The 11,042-nt window shown below is 46.8% G+C and overlaps 1 protein-coding gene across 4 annotated transcripts in view; it reads left to right on the top strand.

Moving 5' to 3' along the window:
• The first annotated feature begins 1,171 nt into the window (after window positions 1-1,171).
• The window catches only part of RUBCN (rubicon autophagy regulator), a 52,537-nt gene continuing 42,666 nt past the window's right edge, over window positions 1,172-11,042 (top strand). The window contains exon 1 of one of the 4 annotated variants that reach the window (XM_039487603.1): window positions 1,172-1,339. In XM_039487603.1, the coding sequence (XP_039343537.1) occupies window positions 1,302-1,339 (38 nt within the window). In that variant the 5' untranslated portion in view covers window positions 1,172-1,301. Of the gene's footprint in view, window positions 1,340-1,801; window positions 2,035-11,042 lie in introns of those variants that run through there. The other 3 variants (XM_039487602.1, XM_039487604.1, XM_039487605.1) reach the window with 3 other exon arrangements.

Genomic DNA, 11,042 nt, shown 5'->3' with positions numbered 1-11,042 from the left:
AGCCCCTATAATCATTTGTCATTAACTATTCCCAATCTGCTGGCCGTGATATATTTTTCCTTTCCCCCAGAGTGATGCACAGTTCCCCGCTTCACTTTTTAGAAGATTTTTTATCTTTATCTTTATTTTTTATATTTATATTTTGTATATTTCTTGGGTTGCATCGGTTGCCTCTGATTAAGTGGGCTGTAGCCCACGAAAGCTTATGCTCAAATAAATGTGTTAGTCTCTAAGGTGCCACAAGTACTCCTGTTCTTTTTGCAGATACAGACTAACACGTCTGCTACTCTGAAACCTGTACTTTGGGCAGTGGAGCAGAAAATGTCTTTACATTTCTCTCTCTCTCTCTGTTGCTACAGTTGTTGTACAGTCATTCTGCTCTGGGCTGCATTGTACTTTGTCTGTTTTCACCCCTAGTTTATGATCACTATATTTGGTAGGCAGATATCTGAGCCTTGCACATTTCACTATGATACAACAACCTGCTAGTGTGAAAATTTTATTCGGGGATCTGTAGCAATCTAGTTTGTAGTTTTTGAGCTTTTACATCTAATGAATTGTATATTGTTTAGGTTTTGGCCTAGGCTAGGGTCTTGAGAATCAGTGTCAGATGGTTTCTTTCTTCACTGGTCTGATGATGATTAGTGTTGCTGAAACATGGGAAGATTTGGGGGAGCGGATTATGTTTTAGCTGCAAGCATTTACTCATGTAGCAATTAAAATTGGAGAGAAATGTACTGTAGCACCGGCATTTGAATGAGTGACTGCCGACTGCTCTGAATACATCGTAAGTAGAGTTTTTGTATTTGAAATAAAAATCCTGTGCAATAATCCTCCTGGCAAAACTGAAAATCCCTGTGCAAGTATCTCCCTTGGACAATTAAATAACTAAGGGCAAATATTCGGAATGCGCAGATCCCGGTGCAAACATCCTCCCGCCGTGCCCAGCTAACCCCCCCTCACGCACAACTCAATTTTGCAGTCCCGGAGTCCCTGCCCCGCGTTCTCAGCCCGGACTCAAGCCGCAGTGCATGATGGGAGCTGTAGTTTTATCGGTGTGAGGCACGTTCCGAAGCGCCTCGTGCGAGGGGAGGGAGGCCGGCTTGGAGGGGGGAGGGGTCTTGTGAAGTGCCTGCTGGGAGCTGTAGTCTCCCTGGCGCGGTGCCTGCTGGGAGCTGCAGTCCCAGCCGGCGGGCGGGTGCGGCTCGCAGGGGGCTGGGCCCGGCCCGGCGCGGGGGGTGGAGGCGGCAGGCAGGGGCCGCCCGCGCTGAGACAGGCGGGCCGCGCGTGCCCCGGCCGGCATGGAGATCGGGCGCTGCGGGGCGCCGGAGCCGAGCAGGTGGGTGCGCGCTGCGGGCGGTGACGGGGGCAGCAGCAGGGATGGGGGCAGCGGAGCCGGCTCTCACCTCGGGGCGGCAATGATGGGGGTAGTGGGGTAGGTAGCGGGGGGACGATGGGGTAGGTGGGGCGGTGATGGGGTGGCGATGGGGTAGCAGGAGGCAGCGGGGTGAGGGGCGATGGGGTGGCGGGGGCAGCGGAGTAGGGGCGATGGGGTAGTTGGGGCACGACGGGGTGGCGATGGGGAGTGGGGGGCGGTGATGGTGGGGAGCGGGGGTGGCGATGGGGTAGCGGGGGCAGTGGGGTGGGGGCGATGGGGTAGCTGGGGCACGGTGGGGGGTGGCGATGGGGTAGCAGGGGGCAACGAAGTGGGGGGCAGCAGGATGGGAGGGCATTGGGTAGCAGGTTCACAGCTGGGGCCGCAGGTTGGGTGTGTTACTGGTATTGGTACATAGCAAGGGTCAGTCGCGGAGGAGGGACAGTTGTGTGTGTTTGCGGCTGTAGCTGGGGCATGGCATGTGGCAACATAGGAGGTGTGTGTGTAAGGGCAGGCATAATGTCTGGTTCAGCTCTGAGCCTGCCCTGACCCCCACCTGGCTTGTGTCACACACTCTCTTTGCCCCACCCTGTGTAAATGCTCTAGCTGTGTCAGGAGCAGTCAGGGCTAAAGAAGTCTGGATAGAGCTGGCTGCACATGTGAGTTGAATACCTGATGCTCCCTAGATTCCAAAGACAGCAGCTGCCAAGTCTCATTTTTTTACGAGCTGTCCTCAGATGATAAACCATCCTAATGACGACCCTTATTTCCAGTCTCTGGTCAGAGTCTTGTTTTTGGATTACATCTCATTCTGTCCCTGGTACCTGGTTGTGTTGCTTGGAAATGGTGCCTATTTTAGCTGTTTAAAATGAATTCTTAACCTAAATACTTATGGGAGCAAGGCCTCCAGTGTTCAGCTACAAGTTGGACCTTGATTCTGCAGCGCTGTGGTGCCATACACTGGTAGTTAAGTTAAATTAATGTAGGCTTTTAATGTAATAAATGACAATGATTAATCTAATCAGTCAGATACACAAAGCCTTCTGCATTATTTCCTTTGATAATAAATTCCATTTGGTCAACCCAGTCCCCATGGTACCATTGAGTTTTGTATTGGCAATGCAGAACTGGGTAATAGAGATTGACAGATGAGTTAGTGGATATGTAGGGGACAGTTGTGGCTGTTGGCATCTGGGGCAAGTGTTTGGAGGTAGTTTCTGATAAATCCATTAGCTGGATGTCTCTGCTAATGTTATCAGCAGTGGAAAAAATTAACTGTTGCCATGTAAACTGTAATCTAGGTTTGGGAGTTAACCCATTGAGATGAATGGGGCTAGTCCCACATCTCTGAGCTATTGTTTCACACTTCCAGGAGATTCTGGAAGATACCCTGAATTGATTGCATTTGATGCATGTTTTTCTGAGTTTTCTCCCTGCCCAGGAGGGACAGAAACAACATTTCTTGCTTCTAATGAAAGCTCAGATCCTGAAGTGGCAAATTCCCATGCTGTGGAAAAACGGGGGATCTAGCAATCCCCAAATGCTATGTTAGAAATATATAGATAAAGGGATGCATCACAGTGCAGCATTGTGATTCTCCTTGGGACTGTTACGAGCCCTTGAAAGCAGGTGCATGTGACTGGGGATGAACTACAAATAATGCCATGGTGGACACCCCAGAGTTCACGTCAGTCCCCATTGAAAGAAGAGGGCATTGTCTCCTCTGGAGCTAGCACTGTGGTGGCTCGCTCCATTGTTTGCGTAACTGTGAATGTACAGGCAATGGTATGTGCTAGGAAGGATTCTGGCATGTGCCTTGGGCAGCATCATCCCACGCTTTGCCAATGATTTCAAGTCTCCGCTTCTAAATACCTGTCGTTGCATTTGATGTAGTTGTTGAATATGGTACGTGATTGATATTGCAGGCAGAGGGGAGAAGGTTTTGCCAGGTTTAGCGTCCTGCCCTAGGGTCATAGACCTATTAGGTTGAGGCCAGCAGACGAGGGTGATCTTGTGCCTGCTTTTTGCTCCCTTCGTCCCTGAGGAGAGAAGAGAGCAAAGACTTCAATGGCAATGTCAGACAAAGAGCGGGATGAAGGATGATGCACTCCTTTAGCCAGCCGGTGAAATGGTACTCACAGCGCCTTGAGGTATGGAGCTGATGTTCTAAATGATCCAGCCATGTCACTGGAAACCATGGAGTAACCATTGATAAATGGTGTAGTGTTGAGAGTTAAATGTGCAGATGTTCTGTTAAATTTCTGTGTCACAAAGAAGGGGCAGGAGGAGTAATAAGGCCCAGAGAGAGAATCCTAAAGGGGAAGCTGGCGGGGGGCAAGGAGACAGCTAATATTGCGAGAATAGCATGGAAAGCCAGTCTCTCTGCCTTTGGCTGGCTGCTTACTTCCAGAAATTTCATGGCAGGGGGAAGGTTACTTGGACCGCTTGACAGCCACTTCCAGCAAGAATTGTCCTTCTGGGTTTTATTTGTAAACAAAGAGGCTAAGAACATGTGCTCTGTACACTCCCTCTTCTCTCGCCTCACTGTCATGTTGGTGATTTAAAAAGAAAACAGCCAAAGGGCTTTCTGCATTTTTTCCCCTCCCATGTTCCTAAGATCCTGTTGGAGGCTTGAAACTGCAATCGCTTTCCTAGCTACTTTGTTCTTCTCAGTCCTTGTTTGTTGTTGTATAGGGTTGCAGATCATGATTGTGGTGGCTCCTGAAAGGCCCATTGTGCTGGGCGCTGTACAAAATATAACAGAGATGGTCCCAGCCCTAAAGAGTTTATAATCTAACTAGGTTAATGCTGTGCTGGTCTGTTGATGGGGTTGTTTAGTTGTTTGTTAGAACAAATATTTCAATAATGCCATGCAATACGTTCCAGAAAGTCCTGTGAGGTGGCATCTCAGTCTGGGGATCCTGGTGCGAGTTGGGGTCTACTACACAGTTGTTCATGTAATCAAAACCACAGCTTGCACCGGTTGTGTTATCCCCTTGTGGGGTGCCTCAAGGGAAAATCAAGGACTGAATTGGCCATGGGGACAGGATTCCCCTCTCTTTCCTAGGTGATTCTTGCAACTCGTGGTTAAGGCTTATGGGGGTGGTGCAGAAGGTTTGTCCTATGATGGTGTCTCTTCTGAGGTATGGGGAGAACGTCAGGCCCCAGAGCTGTCAGGCTGGCATCTTGTACCAGCCCCAAAGTCACCCTGAAACAATTGAACTACTTGCAAAGGAAAAACAAAGCATTTAGTCTATAATTTCTGGAGACACCAGCTGTGCTGCTGCCCTCCTTAATATGGGAAAAGGGCTTTTGGAAATGAAGTGTTGAGCAGCAGGTGTGTGTGCTGTGTTTGCAGATAAAGTCCAGAGCACATGATGCTTCCAGCGTCACTACCAATTTGAGTATCAGAGGTACAGTGCCAGCAGCTCTGTGGCATAATTTCCCAGCGGGCCTCCTCTGCCCTCTGTGACTGGTCCTGCATGAGCCTGTTTCCTGAGCTGAGGAGAATAGGCTTTCTTTGACTTTTTTTGCCGCTCCCTGTTGCTATAGATAACATGACAGAAGTCTGGTTTTCCACGCCCCTTTCACGGAAGTGCCACACCGGTGTGAGGAGCACGCAGCATGACCCACAAAAACTTCCTGTGTTTGCAGTTTGGTTTCCTACGTGACAGAGTTCAAAACACACTGTTAAATAATTGATTTGCAGGGTCACCTTTAAAGTTGAGACAAAGAGACAGCGAACATGGTGTTGTCTGGCAACAGTGCCCACAAATGATCCCAGTACCCACAAACTTATCTTTGAAATGTGTCAAGACAGATCAATTGACTTCCCCAGGCAGAGAACAGTGTTTGGGCAGCCATGTACTTGCGAGATTCCCCTTATTGAGTATGATGGCACCTGCAGCACATTTGCTGCTTAAAGGAAATGTATGCCTCTGATTTAACCTAGTTTAAAATTTCTACTTTGAAACTGTAACGGTTTTAAAAAAATCCTCCTTTACTCAGCAGCACAGCTCCATGAGTGTGTTCTGAGTCACTATGCTGACTTCATTGACAAAAATAAGTTTTTGCTCCTTCTAGCTCTGCATTATCCAGCTTAGCCCTGGGTCAGCGAGTCAGATTCTGTGCTGACTCCTACATCATCAAAAGCAGTGTTGACTAAGTTCCAGCTGCAGGGCCGGATTCTGGCCTCAGTTACCCCTCTGAAACCCTACTGGTCGCAATGGGAGGGCACAGATGTGACTCAATGTGGCCTCTTGCTGTCAGAATCTTTATTACTGATGATAATGCACCAGCTAGGAAGCCAGGTGTCCAGGTTCGGTCCGCAGGGCTGAACCAGCCTGACAGCACCCTTTTATAAATTACATACTTCAAGTAACTCATTGAAATGTCCAGTGAAACTCTGGAGACACTAACATTTTGTGGCTGGTTTCTTTTCAGCCTGTATTAGAGATGTAATTAACACGGTCTTCCTGACCCCATCTGTCAGAAGCCCTCTTTCAAGTCTCTTCTTGAAATTCAGTTCAAGGTTGCGTATGTACGCTGTAGCTGTTGTAGTCACTGAGAGTCTGTGTGTGTGACAAGCTGTACAAGTGTTGCCAATGCTTTTTTTTTTTTTAAGGAGACCTTTGAGGTGTTTGTCTAGGTTAGTCTGATCCACGCAGAAGAGGGCTACATGCTGTTTGGGGTTTGATCCCCTGGGTCCGTTTATCAACCAGTGGCAGGTCATGATGTAGCGTGATGCCATTTCTGCCAGAGTCAGGCAGAGACTCTGATTTGTTACAGATCCTTCCTCATATTTGTAATTAACTGCTCGTTGTGGGGTGGACATATTTTGTTGGCAAAAGTGCCGACAAACATTGGCTACGTTGCCCGACTTTTAGCGACACAGCTGTAGACAAAGCCTTAGAGACATCATCGTGGTGCTGCTCAGACCAGTTGAGTCTGGAAGCACACAGGATCCAAAGACTGGGTCCAGTACAGCAGCCTGGTGTGTGTCCCCAAGGGGGAATTCAGCCAGGGCTGTAACAATGAGCTATTAGAAAAAATACCCATTCTAATTAGCTGATCGTCTTGTGATGTTGCACTCCATATGTTTATGAAAATATGCTTGAGTATGAATATAATGTAACTGGAATATGCTTTATGCAAAAGGTCTCTTGTAAGGTATCATTACAAAGCTTATAATCTACTGAGTGTGGTCATCCTATTTGTATGTATGTATCATTCTTGTATCTAAAACTAGAAATATGAAATATAACTCTGAGGGCCTATTGTAATTATGCAAAGTGTGGGCCATTAATGGTGGCTTGGAATCTTGATGGCTCCCATTGACTAGGACAATTGGTTGTGAATGGCTGTTTACTTGCTAACCTTCCTGGGGCCCTGCAAGTCAGCCCAGGAAGAAGGGAGGCTTGGGGTCTCACTGGACATGTGAACATGTCCCATGATACTGGAATCCATCTTAAACCTGGTGCTTTTCCATTTAGAAGGAGGGGTGAGGATCCAGAGAGACAAAAGATTCCTGTCTTGTGCCAAAGATATAAAAGAGGGTGGAACAGAACAAAGGGGGCGGCCAGTCATGAGAAATCCCCTAGTTACCACCTGAGCTGAACTAACAAGGACTGTGCAAGGGGAAGGGATTGGGCCCAGACTAGGAAGGAGTCTAGTCTGTGAAAGAAGCTTATTGGAACATCTCTGAGGGTGAGATTTACCTGTATTCAGTTTCTTAAATGTATTAGGCTTAGACTTGTGTGTTTTTGTTTTATTTTGCTTGGTAACTTACTTTGTTCTGTCTGTTATTATTTGAAACCACTTAAATCCTACTTCTTATACTTAATAAAATCACTTTTGTTTATTAATTAACCCAGAGTAAGTGATTAATACCTGTGGGAACAAACAGCTGTTCATATCTCTCTATCGGTGTTATAGAGGGCAGAGAGTTTGCATTTACCCTGTATAAGCTTTATTCAGAGTCAAACGGATTTATTTGGGGTTTGGATCCCATTGGGGTCTGGGTGCTGGAGATAGGAGCACTCGCTGAGCTGTTTTCAGTTAAGTCTGCAGCTTTGGGGGCATGGTTCAGACCCAGAGTGTGTGTTGCCGCAGGTTAGCGTGTCCGGCTCAACAAGGCAGGGTTCTGAAGTCCCAAGCTGGCAAAGAAAACAGGCCCAGAGGTAGTTTCAGCACATCAGATGACAGTCCCAAGCGGGTCTCTGTGACCGAACCCATCACACATCTCTTGCATAGTGCTGTGTACACCTCAGGTGCTCTGGAAATAAGAATCCAGCCTCTCCTTAAACACCTTGAGCTATATCATCAGGTGCTGTGAATCAGCATAGCTCTGACTTGAATGAAGCTTCACCAGTTTACACAGGCTAAGAATTTGGCCCCCAGTTGTTTACTCTGTTTGTGTATATCCCACTCTGTGCCCGTGTCTTGTGACTGGTGTAAGTAGGAAGCTCTTCAGGGTAGGAATATGTCTTTAGTCACAGTGGCAATGCCATAGTACTGTATACAAATGCTAAACACTGCTGGCTGCAGACAGACCAAAGTCCACTGACCTGCTTCCTGGTATCAAACCTGTATCATTGCCTCCCTGCCCTACCCCTCCCTTTCTGGAGTGAGATCATGCACACCAGGAGTCTTGCCTAGATAACCTGACATTACTTTCTTATGTGTCATTTCCCAGATTTGCTTGGAATGCTTTTGCAGCTCTGAGAAATCGGTTTGCTTTTCTGGTATTGAGTGAATGAGCCATTCTTCCAGCTCAGTCTCCTTTCTCCCCCCCTGCTCACTCCAAGTCACCTTCACTATTTGTGAGAACACACCAGTTACCGTGACAGCAGGCTACAGCTCCACAAACAAATGATTTCAGGAGCAGGCTGAATGAGTCTCTGTAGAAGTGCTCAGCTGTCTGCCTGGGGAGCATGGCTAGCTGTGTTTTACTTGATCACAAAATATACATTAAATGTGACGTGATTTCTAAAGGGGAAAGACCTCTCCTGAAATGTGACCCGGGTAAAGTTCCCCTCGCTCTTTCAGTAAGTAGATGGCTTTTTTTTTTTTTTCAGCGGGCTGGGAGTCCCCTGGGAATTTTCTAGGGTTATTTCAACTCCCCACGCCCTTGGCCCAGTAGGGCTGGGCTTCGTTTTCTCTGGTGCCTATTGGTGCTCCTCTGAGCATCTGTCAGAGGGGGGTGCTGGAGAGTGGCTGAGTGGAAACCCATTCAAATGGCGAAGCGCTCAGTCACTGCAGCTCCCCAGACCTTCCTGCCAGGCTCAGCAAGTGAGACTCTGAAGCAAATCTCCCACACTGCAGTCTTTACAGGAGTTAGGAGTGTTATCCCGTAGGTCCAGACCAAACACCAATGTGGGTAGCTCAGTTCTGCCTCTCTGAATTCCCCCTGCACCTGCAGTTGGCTGTAGAATTTTTAATTTCTCATCTTAAACTGTAGTGCACTGTTGCTGTGTGCTGTTACAGAGATGACATGTCTCACCCCAGAGGTGGCTGCATTTTCAGTGATGAGTGAAGATTCTTGCATGTCTAGCTTGTGAAGTGCTCTGGGATTCTTTGGGATGAAAAGTGCTATACTGTAAAATCATTGTCAGTAGATCAGAGATATTTTAATGTCCATTTCTCTTTCATCTTTCTACCAAATAACTTCCTACCTTTCCCTGTACATCTGTTTTTGTTCAGCTGATCATGGTTTCTTATATGTATCTTGGTTCATTGACACAGTGCTTTAAACAAAACAACTCCAAAACTCCCAAGGACTAATTCTGTGTTGGCAGAAACAGTGACTCCACTCTGTTGGAATGCAGTTGTTTTACCTTTGGAGAGGATGTGCCAAGGCAGGTTTGCATAACGAGCATGGGGTTTACACACCTTCCCAAGGCTCTGATGTGTAGTGGAAACACCTCTGCAATATGTGTGTGTTGGATACTTTTTATAGCATGATAATAATAACTAAAAGGGAGTTTCCTGGCATCATGAACTCTAGGATCTAAATTCAGGCTCTGGCTGTGCTTTCACTCCCACTTCCCCAATCTATCTGAGTCCTGGAAACATCCCAGAGAGGAGCTGATCAGGTGACAGCGCTTAACGGATGCAGCTGCTAGGTTAGCACAGAGGGCCTCTGCTCCCTTCCCCTGTCAGTATGCAAAGCAGGCTCACCTGGTGTGTGTAGAGACAGACATTTCTGTGTAAATTTAGAAGAATGGGTTGGTGGAATCAAGACTTGTTAAGCTTTTTACTCTCTCTAAATGAGCCAGCCAGTTAGGATCCAAAGAAGGAGGCTGGCCCTGGAATCTGGTTTAGAATTCTGCTCTCTCCCCACAGTCCCAGCTGAGTTTTCTTTTAACAGTGTTTGGAAGCTGTGGCTAAACTGTCTGACAGCTAGGCTGCCCCTAAGGCAGCTTGGCTGCCAAGGAGGATCTAGTGTAAAAGTCAGGGTCTGGCAGCAAACGCTATGTGCGCACTCAAGTGGCTGGGTTTGTCTGTGTGTCGTGTAATAGTTAGTAACTGTATCTTGTGCATAGGCATTTCTGTGCCAGCTCAGACTATTGGTCTGGTTAGACTAATATCCTGCCTCTGGCACTGGCACAGATCTCTGAGGCGTTTGGGGAGTTGTGGAGCTCGATATGCGTTAAGGTTGGGCTAGAATGCCATCCTGCCCCCCAAACGCCATCCGCTGGCACCCTGAACCGTGAAATACTGCCAGTGCTCTGAGTGCATTACCATGCACCCTACGTTTGATCCTGTTTCACCCTGCTATGAACAGTCCTTCAGCGGGCTTTACAAAAACTGACAAGTGACCATACTACAGAAAAAAGAAGCTTGCATTAAGCGATATTGGAGAGTTGTTCCGGTTGGCTGTTAACGTCACTTTAAGATCTCTGGGGAATTTCTGTGGCACAATCCTCTGACAGGGGTTATGCAGATCATTGGAGCACTAGTGTTGAGTAGAGGTTTTTACTGTAAGATGAACTCCTCTCTCCTGGTTAGATCCTTGATCCTTTCAAAGGCTGCGGGAGCTTGTTATTTGGCATGTCTTTGAGAAGCAACTGGTCCTGCCCTTAATTCTTGATGAATTACTGTACTGTCACTGAGTTAATGTGCTGTTCCTTTCCTTATCAAATGCCCTTGGCAAAATGAATAGGCCCTCTCAGCAATTTAAACTGGCAATAAACAACTATAAATTGTGGGGTTGTCAGAAGGCCTGGAAGAGAGCTGAGTGCTTCTCTCATCTGCTGATTCACTGTAAACATAACCAGTGCTTAGATAATAATGTAATAGTTCCAACAAAGACACTATTTGTAGCTGAGAAATTTATTTTCAAAGGTTCAAATATCAGTATTTTACATTTTAAAAACAGATGTCCATATCTATGCTGCAAATACTGCCTCACATTAAAAAATCAAGCATTTTAGAAATCTAATTTATTTTTCATTGGTTGTCCTTCTTTTTCCCTTTTTACATTTTAATCAGCGTGGGCAGTGAGAACAGATAATCACTTCATGGCTAGTTTCTGGTCAGTTTCACTTTTAGTCTCATACTAGCACTGTGTTGTAATGCGTGGGTTACAAACACTGCAGGGACATGTTTGTTGGGACTTCTAAACTGTCTGACAGCTTTTCTGTTGGTGTATAGTTCTCTGAAAGAT

This window comes from Mauremys reevesii, linkage group 9, assembly GCF_016161935.1.
Source record: "Mauremys reevesii isolate NIE-2019 linkage group 9, ASM1616193v1, whole genome shotgun sequence".
NCBI lineage: Eukaryota > Metazoa > Chordata > Testudines > Geoemydidae > Mauremys > Mauremys reevesii.
This window is presented reverse-complemented; position numbering and strand designations above follow the sequence as displayed.